The following is a 25,664-nucleotide window of genomic DNA, read 5'->3' as shown; positions in this document are numbered from 1 at the left end:
GCTGTGATGGAAAAAGCGCCAGGTGCGGGAAAATCCTATTGAAAGAGAAGGTCAAGGAAAGCTTCTTGGAGAAGGTGGCATCTAATAATATTTTATTACTATCCACAGAGTTATGAGTATTTAGCAATGTCATCTATATGAATTGCTAAACATGATACCTGGCTCATGGTAAAGGCTCAATAAACGTTTGGTCCTGTTATCCTAGATGAGGGATAGTCAGCCCTCTCAGGACCCACACCACAGACAGAGCCGAGTCAGGTCCCTTATGGAAAGGGCATTTGCCCTGGGGGGTTAGAGTTTTAAGGGACCATGGCCAGAGACTTTGGTTGGAAGATGGATTTCTTCTTGACAGTCATGTTCTAGGGCTTTCTGTGAGTTATCTGTACAATCTTTTACTGGGCCAGCTTTCTCCCAGTATTGCAAGGAAATCTAGAAAATTCTACTAGAAAACACTAAAGACTTAGAAAAGAATTCCTTTATTTTTTAGCATGTGGCCCCTCTGGTCTGATTTCTCTGACCTCTGGACTAAGAATTGCGCCTCCTTCCCTGACTTGCTGAGAGAGCTAGGTAGAGCCTGTGAGCTCTGTTTGCTACTGGCCTCAGGACTGTTGCCGTGGAAACCATTAGGACACTTCACATAGCACAAGTCTGCCAAGAAAACCAAGGCAGAAGTTTGCAGGGCCCTGAGGAGCTCCGGGAAAGGCATGCTGGGCGCTGTCTCCACCAGTAGGCCTCCCCTGGGAGCGTTGTATTTATAGCCACTTGCTGCAGTCTCCTACCCCCAGGGCCCAGCAAGCATACAGGACTACCCACCTCTCTCTTGATTCCACCAGTCTCGGGCTCCACTGTCGCCATGCTGTTGGCCTCACCTCAAAGACCTGCTCTCCTCAAACCTGTGAACCTCGGATTGTTGGCTTTCCAGTTCAAATCTTTGTCCCTAGTTTGTTCTGCAGCCCACTCTGACAGGTCTCCAGATTCATTTCCTGTAAGGAAGGAGCAGAGTTCTCTGCTTCATTTTCCTCCCCAAACAGTGTTTAGCATAACAGATTCTCTCCCCACAGGAATGGGGGGTGACCCGCTTGACCTTTGAATATGACTCTGAACCTTTTGGGAAAGAACGTGACGCAGCCATCATGAAGATGGCCAAGGAGGCCGGTGTGGAGGTGGTGACTGAGAACTCTCACACTCTCTATGACCTGGACAGGTGAGAAATGGGTCCCTGGGCTTAGCTTGCCAATTATGGGAGTTGGTGGTTCTGGCCCCTGCTGAGCAGAACTCTGGGAGGTTTACCGATAGAGCCACCTGGCACATGAGGTATGGCATTTTCTAGAATCTGGAAGAGAATGGGTCCGAGTTGGGGCCTGTGGAACAGATCACAAAGAGCTGTACCCAATTTGGGTGCAAAGAGGCTCACTAAGGCTGAGGGATGGAAGCAGTGAGGATCCCCATGCAAGGTCTTCACAGATCTGCCCCTAATCTGTTGTCCCGTCCACTCGCACTCCCACTTGTGTCCTGCTCCTGAAAGGCTGCCGTCTGACCTCAGTGGACCCTACCTGGTAACCTTCCTGACAGAGCTCTATTCTCATATACCCAATTTCTGTATCTAATGTGAGTTCCCCGGGCTCCCCTGGCTATCTGGGTTTCCAGGCCATGTATTTAGATGTTGTGCAGGAGGCTCTAGAGATCCCTGCGGGGGGCTGATAACTATAGAGCAGCCTCCTTCCCTAGGGACAGGCCTGTGTGCTTTCAGAGTGTCTAGGAGGAAACCCACCCCTCCCCTCCCCTTCCCTGGCAGAGCTGTCACCCTCCTGCTGCTGCCGCTGCTTTTGCTGCCAAGCCAGCAACCATCCCTTCTCCCTGCCCCCCCCCCCCCCGCCCCCGCCCCAAGCTAGTGGTGGCTGCCAGGAGGCCAGGTCACACATCTCTGCACGTGAGCTAGCTCTCAGGAGGAGCGACTGGGTGTGGAGCTCCTCCTCCTGCCACGTGCCAGCCGAAGGGGAGGTGACTGCAGGGGCAGCAGCCAACCTCCCATCCCCAGCGAACCTACCCAGCCAGCCAGTTCTTGCGTAAGCTGCTTCTTGGCCAACAGGAAGAGCCCTGGGAATCTGGCTCCAGGCCACCCCAATGCATTCTGTATAAACGGCCTCAGTTTTCCTCAGTCCTATATTTTCTTTCCTTAACCTGAGTTTGTCTCTGTTTCCCTTGCTCGTGAAAACAACAACAAAAACCTTTGAGAACTGCCAGACGCCCTTTAAATAGTTACTGCTATTGACCGCAGCCCCGATCTCTGATTTAGGAAAGATAGTCTGTTCTCCATGTCTCTGTTCTAACAAATTGGGACCAAGAAGGGAATGATTTTTCAACAGAAGAACATGCTTGCAGTTCTTGTCAAAGGACTTCCTGAAGGCTTATGCCGGGAAAGACAGGAAGGGCCGTGGGGATTCCCATGGCGTGGACACACAGGCTGAGTACCAAGAAGGCTAGCGGGGATTTTTCTGTGAGTAGAGAGATACGGTCAGTCTCTGTCTTTAGGAGGCTCCACGTCGACACCAGGGAACCTGGAATTGAGTCCCACCTTTGGCCCCACCTTGCTCCATTACCTGAGGCACCTGCTCCAGCTCTCTGGGCTTCATTTTCCCTCTCGATAAAATGGAGATGTAGCCTCCCTTGCCCCTTCCTTTCCACTTAGGGGTGGGACCTGTGAGTGGATGAGGAAAGCCACCCTCCAAGCCTTCCAAGTCTGGGCCTTTTTCTGGGAGGGCAGGGACCTGAAGTGAAAGGCCTCATGCGTGACATCAGGTGTGCCTTGGGATTCGCAGGATTATCGACCTGAACGGGCAGAAGCCACCCCTTACCTACAAGCGCTTTCAGGCCATCATCAGCCGCATGGAGCTGCCCAAGAAGCCCGTGGGCTCCGTAACGAGCCAGCAGATGGAGAGCTGCAGGGCCGAGATCCAGGAGAACCATGATGAAGCCTATGGCGTGCCCTCCCTGGAGGAGCTGGGTGCGTACTTCCTGACCCAAACCTCCTCTTTTTTGTAAGATAACTTACTGGGTTTTTTCTCCTTTGTCAAAGTGATGCATGTTATTACAGATGTTATAGAAGGAACAGTGAAACAAAAATGGAAATAACAATCACTGTTACCCCCCTGCCCAGAGATGACCACTACTGATTTTGGAGCATGTCCTTCCAGTCTTTTTTTCTGTTCTTACTCGTATACAACATCCTATGTTATACTCCTGTTTTTGTACTTTTCTGTCTCAGAACATACAGGCACAGTCTAGTGCTGGCATCAGTGGGGCTCCCCGACACCAAGATAACTAGTATTGTTTCCATTGAAAGGGGGTCTGTCAGCCCCTCAGGTCACTGACTGTACCCTTTCTCCCCTTCCTCCCCCATCCCGCGTTTTTTGATCCGAACAAAATTAGCCTTTCTCACCTGAAAACCACAGTCATTTCCAGCCAACCTGATAGGGCAAGCTGTACAGGATTGTTCTCATCTGTCTTGAATGAGGAGAGGCCAGGATAGGGAAGGCAAGGGAAAGGAGATAAAAATGTGACAGTGGAAAGAGAACCAGGATGACCTGGCACATGTTGAAATGTTAGGATGATCTCAGCGCCAGCAGCACCTAGAACACATAGTTCAGTTCCCACAAGGTTCAAAGAACACAACGTGTCGAGACTTGTTGAGCTATCACTGAAACGGCCTGACCTCTGGTTCCATGACCTGCTCCTCCTCTTGTAGGGTTCCCTACTGAAGGACTTGGCCCGGCTGTTTGGCAAGGAGGAGAGACAGAAGCTCTGGCCCGCCTGGATAAGCATTTGGAACGGAAGGTATGGCCCCCGTTTCTGTGACACACAACTTCGGATGCCAGGATCCAGGCAGCAGAGGATATGAGAGTCAGCTTCATGTCCCTTAGTGCCTCTTCCCTCAGAGTGGTTGAAAATGAGAAATATTCCGAGGCACCTGGCTGGCTCAGTCAGTGGACCATGTGACTTGTGATCTCGGGGTTGTGAGTTTGAGCCCCCCGTGGGGTCTAGAGATTACTTAAAAGTATATATCTTTAGGGGCATGTGGGTGGCTCAGTCGGTTAAGCGTCAGACTCTTGATTTCGGCTCAGGTCATGATCTCATGGTCTGAAGATCCATGCTCAGTGGGGAGCCTGCTTCAGATTGTCTCCCTCTGCCCCTCCCCAGCTTGTGCGCATGGGCACTCCCTCCCTCTCCCTCCCTCTCTCTCTCTCTCTCTCTCTCTCTGTCATTCTCTCTCTTTCTCTCTCAATAAATAAATTTTTTAAAAATTTAAAAACTAAAAATCTTTAGGGCTCCTGGGTGGCTCAGTCGGTTAAGCGTCCAACTTCGGCCCAGGTCATGACCCTGCACTTCGTGGGTTTGAGCCCTGCGTCAAGCTCTGCACTGACAGCTTGGAGCCTGGAGCCTGCTTCAGATTCTGTGTCTCCCTTTCTTCCTGCTTCTCCCCTGCTTGCACTCTGTCCCTCCTTCTCCCAAAAATAAATAAACAGTAAAAAAAAATTGTTTTAATAAAAATCTTTAAAAATTTCGAAAAGAAAAAGAAAAATCTTCCTGATGGCAGTAACAACAATAATAACGACTACCATTTAGTGAGTGTTTACCACATGCTGGTCACTGGGCTGAGCTTTTCTGAGTTAAGTATCTGCTTGCATTATTTCCTATTTTCTTTTCAACATCCCTACAAGGTAGGTGTTAAGCTCTCCATTTTACAGATTAGGAGATTAAGGTTTAGAGAGGATAAGTAACTTGCCTGAGGTCACACAGTTAACAAGTTGTAGAGTGAGATCTTGTTCTATGTGATTCCAAAACTTAGACTAGATTGCTTTTCTTTCGTCTTTGTACAGGTTCCCCTTACTGAGAGGGTGTCTGGTCAGTGAAGTCCAGAAGATTAATTACTTTGTGTTTCTGTGTCCCATCCTCAACTTTTGCTGGGCCCCCTCAGCATTGATTTCCGTATGTTTGGACACAGAGAACAAATGGTCCACCTCCCAATAAAGTGGGAATTGGCAAGGGGAAGGAAAGAAGTGGAGGCCTCAAAGGTACTCCTTAATAATGTCACATGGCTTCCATGACCCTAGGACTAGAGGAGCAGAGACAGTTCTCATGATTGAGTCAGCTCCTGGTTTCCTGTCCACCACGGCTGTTTCATAGACTGATAGACTGGCTCTCAACTTTTTGTATTCTCAGATGGGTGGGCATTTGGCCCAGCAGCCAGGTGATAACAATGGAACAAGGAGACTAAGGCAGACTTACAAGGGGAGAATGCTTCCCAGCCCTGGAGGTGCCTCACCAGCAGTGAAGATGTGCCACAGGACCCACCTCCCTTGGGATGGCCCTATCTTCGTGTTACCATCAGCCACCCCAGCCAGCCCCACCAACTTAAAAGGATAAGACTGATGTCCAAGGGCTATGGGGAGGACCAGCTGTCCCTGTCCACATAAGGAGCTTTACCCAAAGATCCTTGGGTACACAAGAACACAGGCTGGGCTCAGGGGGCAGAGCGGTAGAGATCACAAATGGGATGGCAGGACTAGAATAAGACTGACAAGTATAAAGAGCTAACTTAATGGTCTCGTGGATTATCGTCACCTTAAAAGCATTTTGTGGAGGGCTGTCCCCTTAGATCATGAAGTCAGGGTCCTTTTCCACATGCCCCTGGAGGGTGTGGTCTGTCTTGGGGCCTTGTGTCAGGACCCTTCAGACTCCGTGGTGGTCAGAGGGAACACCGTGTCCTACACTCTAGGAGAAGAGAAGGTGCCTGTGGGCAGGGTGTGACCTTGTCTCAGGAGGTTTATTTCAGTCTTCAGTTCTCCAAATCTGAGGTGAACATCTGCTTGTGCCAGGATGGCCTAGCTACTAAAAAGACTGCCCAGTGAGGCAAGCGTAGAGTCCGCTTCCAGAACTAGTCTATTGTAGATGATAGACATGAAACAAGGAATTACAGGGTACTCTGACGGTTAGGAAAAGAGCAGTTCAGAGTGTTAGGGGAGCAAAGAGGAAGGGAGTTTTATTAATCAGTTTGTATTTGCAAGTTGGCTTTTGAAAAAGGGAGTTTTTGAACTCAGTTAACTAGGAGTCCAAGGTGTAGCCTTTAGGTGGATCCAGGTGTCCAAGTAATGCTGCCAGGAATACATTCTCCATCTCTGAGCCCTGAGGTAGGCTTTCCTTGAGCAGTGGCAAAGTGGTCACCAGAAGCTTATTTTCGGTCTGCTAAGCACACCAGAGGAAGTAGTGTGCCTCTTTTCTAAAAGCTCTGAGAAAAGTCCCAAGGAGTGTTTTCATTTCACTCTGGATCGGGTCGTGTGACAGTCCCTGACTCAATCACCACGGCCGAGGAAGGGGTGTCTCCCTGTCAAACTTGTATTGCCAAACTACTCCCAGAGTCAGAAGGTGAGCTTGGCTCCACTTTGCCCAGTTGGACTGAGATTAGGGCAGGTTGGATCACTGCAAGGAAACTAGGTGCTGTCACCAAAAAGGGGAGACAGTGTATGATCTTTGACCCTGGTTCCCCAAAATAGTAGATGAGGGCAAGCATCTCTTTATAAAAGTATCCCTATTTTTATTTTACTTTATTATTTTATTTAATGTTTATTTTTGAGAGAGAGAAATAGAGTGCGAGTGGGGGAGGGGCAGAGAGAGAGGGAGACAGAATCTGAAGTAGCTCCAGGCTCTGAGCCGTCAGCACAGAGCCTGACGCAGGGCTTGAACCCATGAACCGTGAGATCATGACCTGAGCCGAAATCAGACGTTTAACCGACTGAGCCACCCAGGTGCCCCTCAGTATCCCTATTTTTATTTATTTTTATTTATTTATTTATTTTTTCAACGTTTATTTATTTTTGGGACAGAGAGACAGAGCATGAACGGGGGAGGGGCAGAGAGAGAGGGAGACACAGAATCGGAAACAGGCTCCAGGCTCTGAGCCATCAGCCCAGAGCCTGACGAGGGGCTTGAACTCACGGACCGCGAGATCGTGACCTGGCTGAAGTCGGACGCTTAACCGACTGCGCCACCCAGGCACCCCTAGTATCCCTATTTTTAAATGAGAATGGAATGATGGAACATTTTGCAACCTTCAGTGATGACGCATTGTGCATCAATGACTGCTAACCCCCATAAAGAGAGACAGTCAGGCATTATGTCCCCCTGCAGTCTTGCCAAAGAAGTCAAACCTGAGTCCAACCCAGTCTCTGGTACCGGCCACCAGTTTGCAGCAATATACTGTGGGTGTGCAATCAGCAAAATGTAGACTGCGGGAATCAGTACAAGTCAAATGACCTGGGTTCTTCGCAGAAAACCTTAAAGGGAAAGAAAGAAATGACAGGAACTATGTAGACTAAAAAAAACTTAAATAACAGTGACTCTGCCCCCAGTGTGGAGATGGGATTAGAGGGCGACCAGAATAGATGCAGGGAGATCAATTGGGAGCCTGTCACAGTCGTCGAGTCTACATCTTAGCCCGATCCAGGTTGGTGGCAAGAGTGATGGGAAGAAAAGGACAGATTTGAGGAATCTTTGAACAGTAGAATTGACAGGACTTGGCCACAAAGAAGTCACAGGTGATGGCCAGGCCTTGGCGTGGACACCCAGGTGGATGACGGTGCATTTTCTGAGATAAGGATGCCCGTGGAAGCGTGGTTTGAAGAAAAGAGTTGTTACACTTCGAGGGGCCTGGAGGGCAGTCAAGTAGAGATCCTGGCAGGGAGGTGGATGGAGTGATCTGGGAATCCAGCTAAGCAGCAGCTAAGCATCCTGGGCTGGAGCCACTGACATGCCGATCCTCCGTAAAGAAGTGGTGTTGGGAGCCACGGGACTGGACGCTCTCCCCCAGGAACACAGTTGAGTAGGGGACCCAGCACAGAGCCCTGAGATGCCAGCACTGAAGGGGTTGGGAGGGGAGGCAGCCAGGAGTGTGTGGAGTCCAAAGGCCAACAGAACAGAGGGTTATGGAGACGGGAGCAGGGTGAGATGTGCCGAGAGGTCCAAAACTATGACAGGAAGTGCCTGCAGGACTCAGTGGCATGGAAACCACAGAGACTTTGGTGGGAGGCAGCTTGGTGGGAGTGGGTGAGGGCAGGAGCCAGACTCGAGTGGGCTGAAAAGTGAAGGTGGGTGGGGGGAAATGGGCTGTGAAGAGAGGAAAGAGGACCCAAGAGTAGAGGTCTGCAGGGTTGCTAGAAGTTACTAGGAGTCCTTCATTTTTTTTTTTTCTTTGGTTTGCGAAAAAGTGAGATGACTTCCCCAATATTCTTGGAGTAGAAACTGGAGAGAAAGATACGGAACATGCAAGAGAGGGAAGAGGGGTGGGCTCCAGAGCCAGGCAGAGGCCTTGGCCTTGGGCAGGGTCACAAGAGGGGGTAGGTGTAGATGCAGGCGAGTTTGTAGATTCGGTGGCTAAGGGTTGAGGAGCTTTTCTCCTGAGGGCTTCCATTTCCTTATTGTCGGGAAGGAAAGTCGTCTGCTGGAGGGTGGCGGGGAAGTGTGGTGTAGGGGGTCTAAAGAGGGTGTGAAGTTTGTGAAAGACTCATCAAGAAGAGAAAGAGGGTTCTAGGAGTGGAGCAAGAGAAAAGAGTTACTGGATGTAGGTGGAGTCTGGAGTCAGAAGCTAAGTGCCCCCCAGCCCTGTCTCTTATCGGCTCTGTAACCCCAGAAGAGGCACATCACCCTTTGGGCTTCATTGTTCGTTTTCAAAAGGAGGTGCTGAGAAAAGCCGCCTCAGAGGATGGTTCAGATCAGATGGGAGGACGTGTATGACAGCGGGCTCTGAAGTCACGCTCTGTGCCGGCGCCTCGGGGTTTTTTTCTCTAACATCCAGGCCTTTCCTTTCTTCGCCTTCTCTTCCCACTGCAGGCTTGGGTCGCCAACTATGAGAGGCCCCGAATGAATGCCAACTCCCTGCTGGCCAGCCCCACGGGCCTCAGCCCCTACCTGCGCTTTGGCTGCCTCTCGTGCCGCCTCTTCTACTACCGCCTGTGGGACCTGTACAAAAAGGTGAGGGGCGGGGAGGGCAGTGCACCCTGCGCCCGGTCACGGCCAAGCAGAACGGGGCTTCCGGGCCAGTCAAGGGCCTGGGCTTTCAGCCTGTGGGCACGCTGGACCACTGCTAGGGCACAGTCCCGCCACACGTCTAGGGGGTTTGGAGCCACCACGTTCGTGGCAGCTCCAGATTCCCTTGTGGGGGAGGCCTGAGCGACATGGTGCTGAGAGCTGGGTGGGTATTTGCATCCACATGCTACCCCCAACCCAGGTGAAGCGGAACAGCACGCCCCCCCTCTCCCTGTTTGGGCAACTCCTGTGGCGAGAGTTCTTCTACACGGCAGCCACCAACAACCCCAGGTTTGACCGCATGGAGGGGAACCCCATCTGCATCCAGATCCCCTGGGACCGCAACCCTGAGGCCCTGGCCAAGTGGGCCGAGGGCAAGACAGGCTTCCCTTGGATTGATGCCATCATGACCCAGCTGAGGCAGGAGGGCTGGATCCACCATCTGGCCCGGCACGCTGTGGCCTGCTTCCTCACCCGCGGAGACCTCTGGGTCAGCTGGGAGAGCGGGGTCCGGGTGAGTGCTCTCTCGGGGGAAGCTGGCCTGTTCCTTCTTGTCAGGCCCAGCAGGGGCAGCCCTCTTCTGGGCTGGGGCATGGGGTAGGATCCCTGGATCCTGGGCATCCCCTCCAAATCCTCTCTGGTTTGCCCTCCGCAGAGGGGCTTTGGCTCTCCTCCATGGGGAGATGTGTGGTAACTTGGGGAGAATCATGGCAGGAGGTCCTCAAGGTGGCTGATTGTCCCACACTCTCCCCATCTAGGTATTTGATGAGCTGCTCCTGGATGCAGATTTCAGCGTGAACGCGGGCAGCTGGATGTGGCTGTCCTGCAGTGCTTTCTTCCAACAGTTCTTTCACTGCTACTGCCCTGTAGGCTTTGGCCGCCGCACAGACCCCAGTGGAGACTACATCAGGTGAGGATGCGGTCCAGGCTCTCTGCTCTGGCTGCTGTGGCCTGCTCCTAGGATGAGATACCCTTGGCCCTTTGAAGGAGAGTGCCAGTGTGCTGACTGGTTGTCCGATGTATGTGTTTCAGGCGATACCTGCCCATATTGAAAGGATTCCCCTCTCGATACATCTATGAGCCCTGGAATGCCCCAGAGTCCATTCAGAAGGCAGCCAAATGCATCATTGGTGTGGACTATCCCCGGCCCATTGTCAACCATGCTGAGACCAGCCGACTCAACATTGAGCGAATGAAGCAGATTTATCAGCAGCTCTCCCGCTACCGGGGACTCTGTAAGGAGCCGCTACTCCCACCACCATCCCCTAGCTCACTAGGGGCAGGACAGCACCTACCTGCGGGCTCAGAGGGGGTTTCCAGATATTTGCAAAGGGAGACTGAGTGCTCTCTTTTGAGCTGTTAAGTTGACTTGACTTCCCAGGGCACAGGGCACTGTAGGCCAGGCTGGACGGGGCCTCTCTTCGTCGTGGCCACAGCGGGAAGCGATGGAGCCCCAGTGTCATGGCCCAGCACCCCCTTTCCCACCACCGCATCTTGTTTTCAACCGCCTGGTGGCCCTCTAGAGTCCTGAGAGATTACATTCTGATCGTATCCCTGCCTCTCTCCCAGGTCTGCTGGCTTCTGTCCCTTCCTGTGTGGAAGACCTCAGCAACCCGGTGGCAGAGCCCAGCTCGAGCCAGACTGGGAATGTGAGCAGTGCAGGTGAGTAGCAGCTGGCTTCCTGGGGCCCGTGTCCACCCGGAGGACACTGCAGAACTACCACCAGTTCAGTCATTGAGGGCTGAGGACAGAGGCCGGAATGAATCTGTGCCCTTATAGAGAGCTTATATTCCTCTTGGCAGAGACAAACAGTAAAGGAACTGTGTAAGAGCATTTTTGATAACAAGTGCTTTGGGGGAAAATAAAATTGAATGACCTGGTAAGAGAGGGGCTGGGGAAGGGGGATTCCTTCAGGCTCTTTAGACAGAATTAGTCAGGAAACCCCTTTCTGAGCAGGACCCTGGTAACAAGGAGAACCAGCCTTTCCAAGAACTGGGGGAAGAACATTCCAGGCAAAGGGAATAGCAGGGAAAGACCCAGAGACGAACGAGTTTAGCCCATTCGAGGCACAGAGGAAGGGAAGCCGGTGCTGCTTGGCGTACCCCGAGGGAGGAGCTAGAGTGAGATGGGGACCAGGTGTGGCAGGAGCGGTGTCACATGGGCCCGCCCCCCCTGCCCCCCCTTCCCCCCCCCCCCCCCCGCCCCGAGGAGGAGTAGGATTGTGTCATCAGCGCACTGAGGAGGCACTGAGGGGTGGTCAGTATGGTGAAGGTGTGTGACCTGACCTGTGTTTTCAAAAGCTCCCTCCGCCTGCTGTGTGGAAGGGACAGTGCGGTGCGGGCAGGCCCAAGGACAGGGAGACTAGAAAGGAGGCAACCGTGGTGGTCCAGGCAGGAGGGGGCAGCACTCCGGTGGTGGCAGCAAAGAGAGGTCAGGCAGTCTTGCCGAATTCTTCACCTCCTCCCTTCAGCTCTGGGATCGATGTCAGTAAGATGAGACCAGCAAGAGCGCCAGGGGTTTTTCTAGTTTGCCAAGCCAGGCTAGCTCCACAGATGAGGGTGCTGCTTGTTCCTGCTTCAGGAGGCTGATCCAGCGTCTCCGAGGGAATGCCTGACCTTCAGAGCAAGGGCAGCAGACACACCAGAGCAGTCTGTGGCCTGGAGCCCGTGGGATTTGGGGCCCAGAAGCTGGCCCTGCCTCCAGCAGGCCTGGTCATGCCCTCCTTAGACATTTCCAGGCAAGGTCACTGCTGAGAGAAGACCGAGGGGCAGACCTGAGGAGCAACTCGTTGGCATGGCTTTGAGGCAGGCTCCCTGCCCCTGGAAGAGCTGCCGTTGCACAGTGTCGGGTCCTCTTGGCTCAATGCAGGGTCCTTGTGAGACTTTGACCTGCTTCTCTACAGGCCCAAGAGCGCTACCGAGTGGCCCAGCATCCCCGAAACGCAAGCTGGAAGCAGCCGAGGAGCCACCGGGCGAAGAACTCAGCAAACGGGCGAGGGTGGCAGGGTTGCCCGCCCCAGAGCTGCCGAGCAGGGACGTCTGAGGGTGAGTGACAGCGCAGATTCAGCTGGAGGACGGAGGTGGGAGAGGTGGACAGGGGTCTGGAAAACTACTGCCCTGCCAGCTGAAGGCTAAAACCCAGCAAACCAGATGAAAACCTGGTGGCGACTGCATGACTTTTTCTAGGATTTCAGCTCTAAATTTCTTCCATTCTGACTTCTATGCCTCTTAAATTTTAAAAAGAAATTTAAAAGTAAAGCGTTTTTCTTTCTTTACCAGCTAAGGAAAAACCTTTCTTTCCCCCTCCCCCCACCTTTGGCTCTTTCTACCTATCAAAGTGAGGCAAATGCCACAAAAAGAAAGCAGAGACCTGGAGAGGAAGCTGTAGGAGAAATGGCCCCATGGCAGGATCTGAGGATGCTCCTGGACCTTCTGCCCTCGTGGACGGGCTGTGTTCCGTAGGCAGGCCAGTGGAGGGCAGCACTAACCTTCAGAAGACAAGCAGAGGGCTGGGCACTGCTGGCCAGGCCCAGCCCTGCCTGAGGACCAGTAGAGTCTGGCTGCCCATGGTCTCTGCCTCTTGAAGCCACTCCTCTGTTCTCACCTTCCTCCTGGCCTTGGCTCTGCACTTCCCTGTCAGCACTCAGCTTTCTTGGAAGCCCCCTGAATGTCATTTACAAAATAAAAATTGGCTCCCTCCCCAGAGCAGGAAAGGACTTTTATGCCTTTCTTGGGGAAATATAAATTACTCTTCTCTTTGAGTCATCATCCCAGGCTGTTCTTTATGTGCCATGTCTGCGTCATTAGATTGGAGAGGATGCTTTTTCTCTATGGAGCCCATGGATTCTTTTTTCCACACCCTTCCATTTCAGGGCCAGGTGAGGCCATCTGATTCGAGCGGCTAAGCTTGAGTGCTGGGTGAGACAACGATTGTTTGATGCTTGTGCCCTTTACCCTATGAGGCTCTTGGTCATAGACGTCACTGATAGATTTGTGCTGACTTGTTCCAGAAGCACTGGCAGGCTTAGATACTACTCTCTTAGTTATCCCTTAGCTCTTTGATACTAAGCAAAGTTCATTCTGCCTTACAAATCTGGACCTTGCCAGGCTGTCACTCCCGACTTTGAGGTGAGAAGATCAAAGAATAGAGAGGTTAAATGTCTGGATCAAGGTTGCTCAGTAAGCTAATGGCATCCAATTCAGCATGAAATTATTGCCAGGAGCTATGTGAGGTAGGGGAGTATATGCATATAAGATATGTGATGATGCCCACCCACAAGCATTTAACAGTCTGCTTAGAAAAAGAGGGCAAATAACTTCTAATTCCTAGACAGATGATATAGACTCTACATGCTTGTCATAAGCCAGCGGTTGGTGGGCTGGAGTGATCAGGGAATACAGTACAGAAGTTTACGCTTGGGGCTAAAAGGTAAGTTGGATTTAGACCACAAGGAGGGCATTTTGGACAAGAAAAATAGCTTAATGATTATGTGATCTTGTACAAGTTAGTTAACTGGTATGAGACTTCGTTTCCTTACCTATAAAGTAGGTTGTTACAAAGCCTAAATGGTTACATTTATGTGTCTGATAGGAGCGCGCGGCACTGCTGGGAGTAGGAAAGCTGTCTGCTCTGGCTCGAGCAGACAGGGGTTTGTTTTTCTCACCTAACAGGAGGCCCTAATGCGCGCCTTGCTGGTTTTGAGTTGGCTCAACTATGTCAGAGCCAGTTTCTCTGAGATTCTCTTGTTCTGTGGTGTCAAGGTGGCTGCCACAGCCTCAGCCATCAATTTCTCATCCAAAGCAAGAAAGAAGAGACCACTGTGCTCATTTATCAGTAAACACACACCAAGTCAACACAGTTTGCCAGACACTTTTGTGCACATGAGGATACTGAGATGTGCTGAACAAGACTGACAAAGGCCCTTCCCTCTTGGGTGCATCTTGGTGGGAGGAGACAGATGGTAAACAAGTAGATATAGTGGAGAGGCTCTAAGTGGTATGAAGAAAAAAAATAACGTTGGTAAGAAGATAGAAAGTAAAGGTTGGCCCACAGTGGGGGGTTGCAATTTTAAGATTGGAGAAGAACAAACAAACAAAAAGATTGGGAGGGGATGCCTCTCTCCCTTTTCATCAAGAAAATAAAAGCTTTCCCAGAATACCCTTCTCCCGGCTTTTCATGTTGGTCTCATGAGCCCACACTGAGTCACAAGGCCACCTCCAGTGTGGGAAGTAGGGATCCAGGTTATTAGGATTGGTTTAGACCATTGGTTTTCCAACTTGAGTGAGAAACAGAATCCCCTGGAGGATTTGTGAAACCACAGATTGCTGGGCCCCACCCCCAGAACTTCTGATCCTGTAGGTCTGGGGTGGGGCCTGAGAATTTGCATTTCTTTTTTTTTTTTTTAATGTGTTTATTTTTGAGACTGAGAGAGACAGAGCATGAGCAGGGGAGGGTCAGAGAGAGAGGGAGACAGAGAATCCAAAGCAGGCTCCAGGCTCTGGGCTGTCAGCACAGAGCCCGATGTGGGGCTCGAACCCACAGACTGTGAGATCATGACCTGAGCTGAAGTCAGACACTTAACCGACTGAGCCACCCAGGCGCCCCGAGAATTTGCATTTCTAACAAGTTCCCAGCAGCCGATGATGCTGCTGTTCTGGGACTGTACTTTGAGACTCACTGACTTAGACCAATCATGATCCATTGTCTGTGCCGGTCTGTGACCCACTGAACAAAATCAGGGTTTTGGTAGCTAGGAAGTGTGGGTACTGGTAAGACAGCTAACAGCGTCTAGGTAATAGGCAAGGCAGTTAGCCCAATGCCTGGCTCATAAGTATCCAGTAAATGGTAGCTATTATTATAGATATCATCACTATTATTTTAGAAGAACATAAGGCTACTGTTGGGTTGGAGCCTGCAGGGTCTTAAATGTCAGGCAGGTGAGTCCTTGTACTCTGGACACTAAGGACCATTTTGGAACAGGAGAGTGAACTGATCAAACAGGCGTTTTTGGAAGGCATTGGGCTGGGGTCTGCAGAGGAAATGGTGGCAGTGGGGGAGCCAGCTGAGACGCGATAGCAGTGACTCCAAGTAAAAACATTACAAGGGTGCGGACGTCAGCCTGTCTCTGGCCTGGCCACCCAGGAGATTATCCGTTGGTCAACTGGGATCTTAAGGACTGATTCTCAAGATTTACTATGCTCTTAATCATGGCTAATTGCTTGGAAGTGGGGGGCTAGGAGGTCAGAGGACAAGACAGACTGGGGAAGAATGCACGTGTTCTTTGAAAACCCTGAGAGAAGAGAGTATACTTGGGTTTCACTGGGTGCTGGTGGTAGTGCCTGGTCCCCAAGACATTCAGCATCCTTATCTGTAAAACAGTGATAATAGCACCTTGTCCCCTGCCCTGCCAATCGAGCACACGTTAGGGAAAGAAAATGAAAACCCGTATGTGCAAAAAAGCCTTTGAACAAGGTCAAATGCACCATGGAGATGAAATCACATTACCATCTTGTACATGCTTCTCAGGGTGTCTTGAATTGTGTTATTGTTACTTTAGCCAGAGGCAGCCCTCTGGGCTAAGTGGACCACAGAGCTGTGGCCACGTGGCCAGAGTTGACACGGGACACTGAGAAGCAGGAGACTTACCCTTCTCCCCTCTTCTCTTGGTCAGCATTAGTTGTGTGACTTGGGGCAGGATACCTGGCCTTTCTGAGACTGCATCTATAAGGTGTGACTAATCATTCTTTACCAGCCTGAAGGCTCCATCCTGAATCTTCTGAGGCCCCATTTAGCTCTGAGCTCTGTGGCTTTGTGATTCCATTATTTCTAATGCCTCAGAGCTATGGCAGTTCACAGGACAGACAACAATTTACAGTGTAAAACATGCCTTGATATCAGTAGGTTTCATGCTTACCTAAAACCCACACCAATGTCTGTTCTGCATTTGGTGGTATTGTACAATGTTCACTAAACTGAAAAATAAGCCAGTCTCCAAATAGCTATCATTTCAGAGGCTTCCCTATAATCCCTAAAGCTGCTGACTGCTCAGGATTCCATTAGCCTCGAATTGTGTACAGATTTTTCTTATTGGTCCAATTGCTTTGTCATGGGGGAGCAGCGCACATGATCCATTTGCCCATCGGCTGGCACACAGTGGTTGTTGAGAGAAGCCCCAATTGAATACAGAAGTCTCCTGGCCAAGGGTCACCTCTTCCCCTCCCCTGCCCACAGGTCACCAAGCTTGGTTAGCCCTGGGGCTTCACTGCAGAAAACCTGACGTCTGGAATCTCTTCCTTGTCGTTTTAGCACTTCCGTTGTGTGTCCCTCATGTGAAACAATGTATGGGAAAGGCAGCGGGTGACCTAAAATGCTATACAGTAGATGTGGAGACAGTGGGACTCTGGTCTTACGCTCAGACCAGTGTCTGCATTGCCATCCTGCGCTCACTGCCTGGGAGCCTTCACCCGAGTTGCCTCACCTCTCCTCACCTCTCCACTTCTCACTTCCTGACCTGGAAACGAGAAGTTGGGACTCAGTGTCCCTTTGCACTTTCCCAACCAAGTAGCTGTTGGCTGGCTGACATCCCCTCCCCTTGCTGTAGGATTTATATGGTGCAGGAAGGGAAAGGGTGTCACTGACATGAGAAATGAGACGGAGCTGAGAGCCCTGCTTTGTAGCCCATCTCAGCCCATCCAAGCCCGGCTGTGCCTCTGTTCCTCCTTCTTCCTAACTTGCGAGCTGGTGGCAAACCCTCTGCCCCTTTCAAGCTCTTGGGCACCGAGACCTGGTTGCAGGCTCCAAAGTTTCCGCCAACCTTGAGCTGTTGGGGTATCCTCTGCTGATGTAAGCTCCTGCGTGCACATCATCCACACGCCCCTTCTGGGCTGGGGTCAGGGGAAGGGTAGACTCACAGACTTGGATTTCTTGTTAGCATCTGGCTCACAGGTAGCCTGGGGGTAATTCGAACAGTGGGTGCACTGAGGGAGGCAGTCATTAACTTACTTTGTGTTCAGCTGCTGCTTCTGTGTTTCTTACATTTAATGACAGGTTGAAAGAGTTGGACAATTGAGAGATTGATTTTTCAGTGCATGTTTTATGAGTTGATTTTTCCCTTGGTGCCTCCCCCTACCTGTTCTTCCCTTTCTTTTAATGCTGCAGTTGTCATTTTCTTGCAGGGCCTCCTTTGATTTCCCCAGTCCACGTTTTTTTCTGCAGACTTATGCGCTGGCTTGAGAACAAGAGCACAGGAACTACCTAGTTACCTGCTGATCAAGGAGCTTGAGTAACTAGTTGACCAGGCCTTTGACTGATTTCGTGGACAAGCATATCCTGGTTCTTCCAAACCTTGGTTTTCTGTATTTGTGTTTTTGAACCCATCACAGAGGGACTTGGGTCACAGGGGCTTATCTGAGGCCCACACACTGCCATCTCCCTTCCTGAGCCTACCCCATAGCGAAGTCACACCCAAGTCTACATAGGTCTGAAGTGCTAGCATTATAGCCACCTGACTGCTTATATTCTAGGCACTGGTTCTTTTTATTGTTGCTTTCCTTTGGAAAATGTTTAATTGTGATGCAGAATAATTGAGGAGCTGACAAATACATTGCTCGGATTTTAGATGTGCAGGCAACAGGACATATCTTATGCTGTCACAGCAGACTGGAATACCCACTCACTGCCAGTGTGCACCAGATGCAGACAGGAAATGTTGCACATTAAATAACATATCCTCTTGATTACTGTACTTTATGTGAGATTTATTATAAGCCTAATTCTAATTCAATGAATGCCACCCACAGATTGTATGGTGGGTCATTGTCACTGTGGGGCGTAAGGCAATCATTAAGAAGGTTGACAGGCAAAGCATATTAGAAAATAATTTTATAAATTTGATTAAAGATACTTGCAAAGTCACATTAATTCCAAAATAATGTTTTCTATACATATGGTGACTTGGGAAGTCTTAGGCCATCCCCTGAGAAAACATAATGAAGATAAGCAGCTAAAAAAAAGAGAGAGAAAGGATTTTGATACTTTGCAATGAAAAGACAGTTTAAGCATTTGAATTAAACCTGTCACTGAAAAGTGCATTTTTTTTTTAAGTTTTATTTATTTATTTATTTTAAGAGAGAGAGAGTATAAGCAAGGGAGGGGCAGAGAGAGGGGGGAAGAGAGAATCCCAAGCAGACTGGTCTTGAACTCATGAACTATGACATCATGACCTGAGCCAAAATCAAGAGTCAGACACTTGGGGGTGCCTGGGTGGCTCAGTCAGTTAAGCATCCAACTTCGGCTCAGGTCATGATCTCACAGTTCATGGGTTCAAGCCCCACGTCGGACTCTGTGCTGACAGCTTGGAGCCTGGAGCCTGCCCCTCTTCCACTCACACTTTGCCTCTGTCTCTCTCTCTCTCTCTTTCAAAAATAAATAAATGTTAAAAAAAAATTTTTTTTTAAAGAATCAACACTTAACCAACTGAGCCACCCAGGCACCTGAAAAGGGCTTTTTTAACCAAAAGCAAGTCAATGCTGTTAGCAAGTACATGGATCCATTCATTATTCAGGTGATCTCAGGAGTGAAGGCAGGGCTCTTGTCTACTCTTCCATAAAGGCCCCATAGACCCTGGACAACCGCTATGGAGTGCCATTGCCCATTGAAAATAAGGGCATGTCTCCTCCCTTAGGTCAAGATGGAGAGGGAGCCTGGAAATCCTTAGTCCCGTAATACATACCCCAAATCCTCTAAGGCACTCAGTCATCTTCTATTGCTAAGCCCTAGCTCTGTAAGCAACAATCATAAGTACTTAGAGACAAGTTTGCCAGAAGCTGTGAAGATCACTGGTTACAATTAAGCATTTGCTTACACAATTACGCTGCCTAGTGTTCGATCAGAGAATCTGGAAAAGAGGGGGGTTTCTGTCTCCCCGTTACAAAGATTTCATTGCTTCAAACTCTAGAACAGTCCTGTCAGATATACAATGCATGCCACAAGTATAATTTTAAATTTCTAGTAACCACATTAAAAAGTAAAAAGAAAAAGTGAAATTAATTTAATGAAAATATTTTTTTTCCCAACCATATATAGGCATTGGTTCGTAAACCCTTTTTCGGGTTACCCGTGCTTTGGAGAGTCTGATAAAGGATGGATCCTCCCCAGGGGCACCTGCGTGGCTCAGTCAGTTAAGTGTCTGACTTCAGCTCAGGTCATGATCTCATGGTCCGTGAGTTCGAGCCCCGCGTTGGACTCTGTGCTGACAGCTTGGAGCCTAGAGCCTGCTTCAGAGTCTGTGTTTCTCCCTCGCTCTCTGTCTCTCCCCCACTCGCACTCTGTCTCCCTCTCTCTCTGCAGAATACAATAAAAACGTTTAAAAATTCAAACAAACAAAAAAAAGGATAGATTCTCCCCAGAAAGTTGTAGCAATTCATACACACAGAAAAATGTGCACAGAACTTCAGGGTCCTCATGGACTGCCCCTTAATCCTATCCTTGGACCACAAAGGGGCCAAGAACCCCAGAGTTAGAGCCCATATTCTAAGGAATCTTCATGCACTCTTTATCCTCCCCCATCCCTTAAAGGTGGAGAAAACAAGATAAAAAGAGGTATTGGGTAAGAGGACCTGTATGGTGCACTCTCCATTCCATTCAGGAAAAATCCCGAGTTTTTCAGTTTCAGAAGAAAAGTCATCTCTGGCTTAACAGGGGCCACAGAGAGACCTGTGTGTAAAATATATACCACAGCATGTTTCAATAAACATGTATACTTCAGAAACAAATACATTTACTTTTAGGAAAAATATGGCTAGGTCATTTTGGTACAAGCTTAAAGGAAAAATTGAAAATAATGTATATTTTAAAGAATGAGGTACTCAGACCATCTGGGTGGCTCAGTCAGTTAGGTGTCTGACTCTTGATTTCAGCTCAAGTCATGATCTCACAGTTCGTGAGATCGAGCCCCACATCGGGCTCCTGTGCTGACAGCACAGAGCCTGCTTGGGATTCTCTCTCCCTCTCTCTCTGCCCCTCCCCTGCTTACACTCATGCTCGCTCTCTCGCTCTCTCTCTCTCGCTCTCTCTCTCTCAAAAATAAGTAAGTAAAACTTAAAAAAAGAGTGGGGTACTCAGTACTGACTCATTCAGGTATCACTCTTACATTTGCTCTTTATTTCGCCCAGCTTCTAGATAACGTATCATCATCTGGATAAAATCTTCGGATTTAACATTTGTCTTAAAAGGGTTGCATGTGTCAGAAGAGACTGATTCTGAATCTTTGACTCTTCAGAGCATTTTCCCTCTTCCGTTAAATTCTAAACTTCCAATTATATTGCTTGGATGTATATTAGTCTCCATGCTCCCATGTTGAATTTCTTTTTATAGTCCCTAAAAGTCTTGATGAGCAATACTAGAACATAGAGATTACTTAATGGCAAAAATACAGGTGTCAGCATCAGACCTGGGTTTCATGGTTTGGCCCTGCCACTTTTGATGCTATCGTCCTAGGCAACTTATCCTGTCTATCTTCTGTTTTCTCATTTGTAAAAATGGAGGCCATGTCTTCAGGATTAACAGGATCATGGGGAGCCTGGGTGGCTCAGTTGGTTGAGCGTCCAACTTCGGCCCTGACGGCACAGAGCCCAATGTAGGGCTTGAACTCGCAAACCATGAGATCATGGCCTGAGCCAAAGTTGGATGCTCAACCCACCCAGGCTCCCCAAAACTGTACAAACTTTTAATGGAACCCTGCATGTCTCTGTGCACTCTCAGAGTGCACTGGACCCATTCAAATAGGCAGCCCAGCACTAAGACAGGCTTACCCTGTCCTCTGTTAGCAGACATGAGTCCGTTTCTTCTCTCTGCCCCAGATTCAGAATGTCATAAATATTTAAAATGATTCTTCCTGGTGTCTCCACCCCCACCCCCCCATCTTCTAGCACTTTGCCAGAGTTCTTTTATCTATATGTGGCAATTTGTTCACTGGCTGATTCTAAACTCAGTCTTTGTCTTCATCTTCAAATTACTGGTCCCAGCTGGCTTCTCTTCCAGCCATATTTTTCTGAATATCTCTGGCAGCAGCCATTGTGCCTTGCTGTGAAAACTGCCCTTGTCCTATCACAGCAAGTGTCATCCAAGGCCTCGGTGGAGTCTCATAGAGCCTTCTCCTCCTCCTTTCCTGCCCTGAGCCAAGGAGGCCCAGAGGGTCTGCAGGGGATAGCTGGTTCTGTGTCGCCACCTCAGAGGGGCAGTGTTCAGGCACCCGGTGGCATCCCAGCAACAGCCTTGTCCCCAGGCCTGTGCAGTTCACTCTAGGCTCTTCTCAGTTCCCAGCCTGAGTGTCCCCCGAGAAGCAGACAGAGGAGTTTGTGTCCCTGGGCAACTAAGCGGCCTCCTGAATGCTCCTTTTTGCATTTGTTTTTCTCTTTCAGCTGCAGCGCTGTAGCTCCACGAGCGAAGCCTGGGTGCCCGAGCAGCCACCGTGGCAGCAGAGTGCAACCTGCAGAAAAGCTGATCACCGACAGAGATTGAGAGAGCGAGTGTGCATGTGTGTACGCGTGCGCGGAGGAAGGAGTGGTGTGCCTGTTTGCGTGTGCATGCCTCTGTTTACACTCTTGTGATTTCGAACGCTGCTGGGGCTGGAGGAATACATGTAGCAGCTTCACCTCAGCCTCCAGACACCAGGCTAGAGGTCATGGCGGTGACTTTCAGCCACACCTGTCCCTGTGAGCCAGCTCCCTTGTCTGAATAGAAGAGTAGAAGGACCCTAGCTGGGATTCTGGCCTCTGCCCCCACCCTGACCCTGAGCCCTCCCTCCCTCTCTCGTCACATCAGACTGAGGAGCGAGCGGGAGGGCAACATGGCTGGCTCTGGTCCAGAGCATGGGATTCTAGAAGCAGCCCTGCTGAGTTCCTGCTTTATGACCCTGGAGGCTGGGCAGGCTGGAGGGGACAGATGCTGTCCAGACACAGTCACCTGCCCCGGCTTCTTTCTTATTTTAAGATTTCCTGCCACTGGCTCCTCAAGACCCCTCCTTGGGCATCTGGGACTGAGCATGAGGCTGTAAACAGATCTGAAAACTTGATGTCATCATGGGGAAGTACAACCAGCTACCTGACTGGTGTGCCACGTACATAGTACTGTAGACGGTAGCCTAAAAAGCACATCTGCCTTTCTGGGGCTGAAAACCTAAGGTTCGGAACGGAATCCCAGCTTTTACTCTTCCTTCCTCAGAAGCTGAGAGCCAGCCCGAGTGCTGACTGTGGAGTCAGCGCCTCCACCAGGAGGAAGCCAGGTTCCTGGTGATAGAAGGCCCCCTGGCTCCCTGGCTGTACCACAGTGCTGCCTGAGGTCAGCTGACAGCCAGGAAAGCCATTCTGTCCTGTGGTCTGTAGGCTTCTGGGGCCTGCCTGGGGCTGGTCAGCATCCAAGTGCTGTGTCAGCTCTCCCAGTAGCTGGATGCCAAGGACCCCGGCAGGTAGACTCAGGTGGGAACTGCCAGGGACTGTTGGGAAATGTCCAGGTAGAGACCCCACCCAGCACACCAACCCTTCCAGAAGCAGCAGGTGGGAGGTTTGACCCCGAGAAGCCAAGGCCTTGCATTCCAGAAGTGGCCTGGCCTCCCACCTCAACCCTCCCACTGTTGAAGGCCTGTGGAGAAAGACATAATGAAAAGGACTGTGTGGTCAGCTGGAGCAAGTCTTCCTTCCACCCTGTGGCCTGCACTTGAGCCACAAAGTGAGAGTGTGTGTGTGTGTGCGCGCGCGCATGTGTGTGTCTGCGTGTGTATAGGTGCGTGCGTAACTGAGAGGCTAATTCCTCTATGGATTTGTGTCCTCACCTGTAACATTAGGCTGGCCTCTGGGCCTTTTCCTCTCTACCTCCCCTGTGACCTTTCCTAGCCTCATAGCTGTTAACTCCCTTGGCCCTAGCCCTGTCCCTCACTGTCATCCTCTGTCCTCGGACCAGAGCCCTGGAGTCAGGCTTCTGTCTCCTACAGCTGTCCGGCACATTGACAGGCTTCTTCCTGAGATGTCCTCAGGTTTTCTCAGCCAGAGAGCTGCCTTTAGAGTCCAACTGTTGTATGTCTGTCACCCTCACTACAAATGTCCCGTAATCCTGTGGGGGAAGCAAGGTACAGGCGATGGTGTATATTCACAGCATTGGGTTGGGGTCTTCTCTGTTCCCCAGCCCCAACCAGGAGGAAAGAGAATGAGGGGTTGTTGTCAGAAGGGGAGTAGAGCGAGCCTTGGAAGGCTGTTTTGAGAACTTGAGAAGGCCGGAGTCAGTATTTATTTAGCAGCACATTCAAATATCAGGATGATTCCCTTTTCCTGCCTGTTAGATGATGGCTCTCTTCCCCCTACTTCACCATCCCTGGCAAGCTGGCCCATCCCCAGTGGAATAGAGTGGTCCACTCTTGGAGCTGGGAGGGTCAGGGTGAGGATAGGGTGCGTCTGATGGCCCCGAGCTCCGTGATGGCTTCATGCCTTCCCTCTTCTGGCCTAGGTGTTCACAGGGCTGCCACAGCATATTGCCCCAAATCCCGATCCAAGGGCCAGCATGGGGGAGAGATGGTCGCAGGCAAAATGCACTTTATACAGAGATTTTATTCTTACTGAGAAGGTGTGTTTCTCCCACATTTTGTGAATATTCACTTGTTTCATAAATGTCTGATACTGTCTGAGCAAAGCTGTGTTGTTGTCAATCTTGTGGGAGGTCCGGTAACCAGGAATCTGTGAGGCTGAGCCTGAATGAAGCCTTAGGCCAGACCATCTTGGTTGTGCTGGAACCAGGAGCTTCTCACCCTGCCTGAGACTTGGCAAGAGGGAGAGGGATGGGTAGAGATGGAGGAAGTGGGAGGCCCCTAGGTGAGTGGCCAGAGCAGACTAGTGGCAGTTTCACAGCTTGGCCAAGTTGGGGGGTCAGTCACCTAGAAGGGTATAGAGCACTCTAGGCCCAGGATTCTATCTTGCAGTGACTCAGCCTCTTGGCCCACCTAAAACCCCCAGGGCTGAGGATCAGTCCATCCAGTTAGGGCTCTCTCCAGGCCCTCAGTCCATCCTTTATCTTGACTCAGCCACTTAAGCACTGTGGGGTGTGAAGGGGACACAGGCAGCAAGAACTCTGATCTAACCAGGTGATCAGCATCTGCCCGGCTTTTTTGCCTCATGCCATCTGGCCAGAGAGTGGCCCCTCTCTGCAGTGTGTGTGGGCTTTCCTATGATGACTTCTAGCCTTGGATCACTGGAAGAGTTTTGTTAGCCCACACCACACACCAGCTTCTTGTGGGCAGGGGCTCAGGCAGGGCCCAAGAATACACAAGCTGTCCCGCACAGAGAAAGTGGAAAAGGGGAGAAACTTGGCCCCGGGTTTCATCTCATTCTTAACTCTGCTTTGGAACTCCTTCCCACCAAGACCTGGACCTGTCCCTCCTTCTCTCCCATCTCCTGGCTTCTCTCTAATGTGTCTCTGGCTTGGCCTCAGGAGCTAAGATACCTTTGTTCTTGAGCAAAAGATTCTGGAAGATGGAATTGTCTGACACATGCACACTCCTGACCTGAGGACGCTCTTAGTTGAGGCAAGCACACACTCTTAAGCAACAATTATTAGCCATTATGACATGACTGCTTTCCTGGGAGCAACAGCCAGGCATCTGAGCGGCAGGTGGTTGCTGTTTGGTCCTATGAAAGGAGGCTGAGCTAAGATAGCAGGAAAGGTAAAGTGGCCACTCCTCTAGGCCCAAAGGCAGGGAAAAGACCTTTGGCACTAGGTAACAGGATGTTCTCGATGCTGGAGGGGGAGTTGTTTCCTGCAGAGCTTTCTGGGAGCTACATTAAAGGAAAAGGGGCTAATTTGACCAGTTGGCCGTCCAGATTTGCAAATAGGATCCCACAAGTTGTGAAATAGTTTGCCCCTTTTTCAAAGAGAGGTAAGGACAGGGGTAGAGGACAGGACCTCTGCAGTTCTCAGGAGACCAGAGAAACCCGTGAGGTTTGGTCAGAGCCTCTGTGACCTACCAAAGCTGGGGCCCTAGCCTTGGCCAGCAGTTTGTCCAGCAGTCCATGCTCTGTAAAATAACTCACAGGCTTAGACTTCTTAGGGGAGAGACCGGGAGGGAGCCATGGCCTGAAGTTAGCAGGGGTAGAGGTGCTGGAGGGAACAGAGGAACCATTAGAAGAATCCCAAGAAGTCAATTATGGCAGCAGGAGGAAAGGCCAGCTCCTAGTCTTAGAATGTGAGAAACCAGGGGTGCCTGGATGGCTCAGTCAGTTGAGTGTTTTGACTATTGATCTCAGTTCAGATCTTCATCCAAGGGTCATGAGTTCAAACCCTGCATTGGGCTCCACGCTGGGCAAGCCTGCTTTAAAAAAAAAAAAAATTAAAAATAAAGAATGTGAGAAGCCAGCTATGGCGTGCAAGAGAGAGGTGTTCTGCAGGAAATGAAATTGGGATGACAAGTGAGAAGGAGAGAAATCTGAGAAAGTCCCGATGTGAGGGAGGAGAAACAGAAAAACCAGGAGGAAAGGTTCAGTTCACCATAAATAGCTGTTTGGGGCTAAAGGTGGGGCTTGGGTCAATCTTTGGAGAGAAGACCC

The 25,664-nt window shown here is 50.3% G+C and overlaps 1 protein-coding gene and 1 long non-coding RNA gene across 4 annotated transcripts in view; one reads left to right on the top strand and one right to left on the bottom strand.

Annotated features, from left to right (window-relative positions):
• Positions 1 to 23,757, top strand: part of CRY2 (cryptochrome circadian regulator 2) — a 33,564-nt gene extending 9,807 nt beyond the window's left edge. For 2 of the 3 annotated variants that reach the window (XM_027072823.2, XM_053203261.1), the window contains exons 3-12: positions 1,062 to 1,204; positions 2,820 to 3,004; positions 3,746 to 3,834; positions 8,884 to 9,024; positions 9,281 to 9,592; positions 9,837 to 9,988; positions 10,111 to 10,313; positions 10,648 to 10,740; positions 11,981 to 12,122; positions 21,498 to 23,757. In XM_027072823.2, coding sequence (XP_026928624.1) covers positions 1,062 to 1,204; positions 2,820 to 3,004; positions 3,746 to 3,834; positions 8,884 to 9,024; positions 9,281 to 9,592; positions 9,837 to 9,988; positions 10,111 to 10,313; positions 10,648 to 10,740; positions 11,981 to 12,120 — 1,458 coding nt within the window. In that variant the 3' untranslated portion in view covers positions 12,121 to 12,122; positions 21,498 to 23,757. Of the gene's footprint in view, positions 1 to 1,061; positions 1,205 to 2,819; positions 3,005 to 3,745; positions 3,835 to 8,883; positions 9,025 to 9,280; positions 9,593 to 9,836; positions 9,989 to 10,110; positions 10,314 to 10,647; positions 10,741 to 11,980; positions 12,123 to 12,415; positions 17,297 to 21,497 lie in introns of those variants that run through there. The other variant, XM_027072824.2, reaches the window with a different exon arrangement.
• On the bottom strand, positions 23,658 to 24,725 carry LOC128311785 (uncharacterized). The gene is made up of 2 exons (XR_008290366.1): positions 24,565 to 24,725; positions 23,658 to 23,883 (listed from the first exon to the last, which is right to left on the bottom strand). It is a non-coding gene; the product is annotated as an uncharacterized LOC128311785 (long non-coding RNA).
• Positions 24,726 to 25,664: the final 939 nt, after the last annotated feature.

The sequence above is a fragment of the Acinonyx jubatus genome, chromosome D1, assembly GCF_027475565.1.
Source record: "Acinonyx jubatus isolate Ajub_Pintada_27869175 chromosome D1, VMU_Ajub_asm_v1.0, whole genome shotgun sequence".
NCBI lineage: Eukaryota > Metazoa > Chordata > Mammalia > Carnivora > Felidae > Acinonyx > Acinonyx jubatus.
Note: the sequence above shows the minus strand (reverse complement) of the source record. Positions and strands in the feature narration are given on the sequence as shown.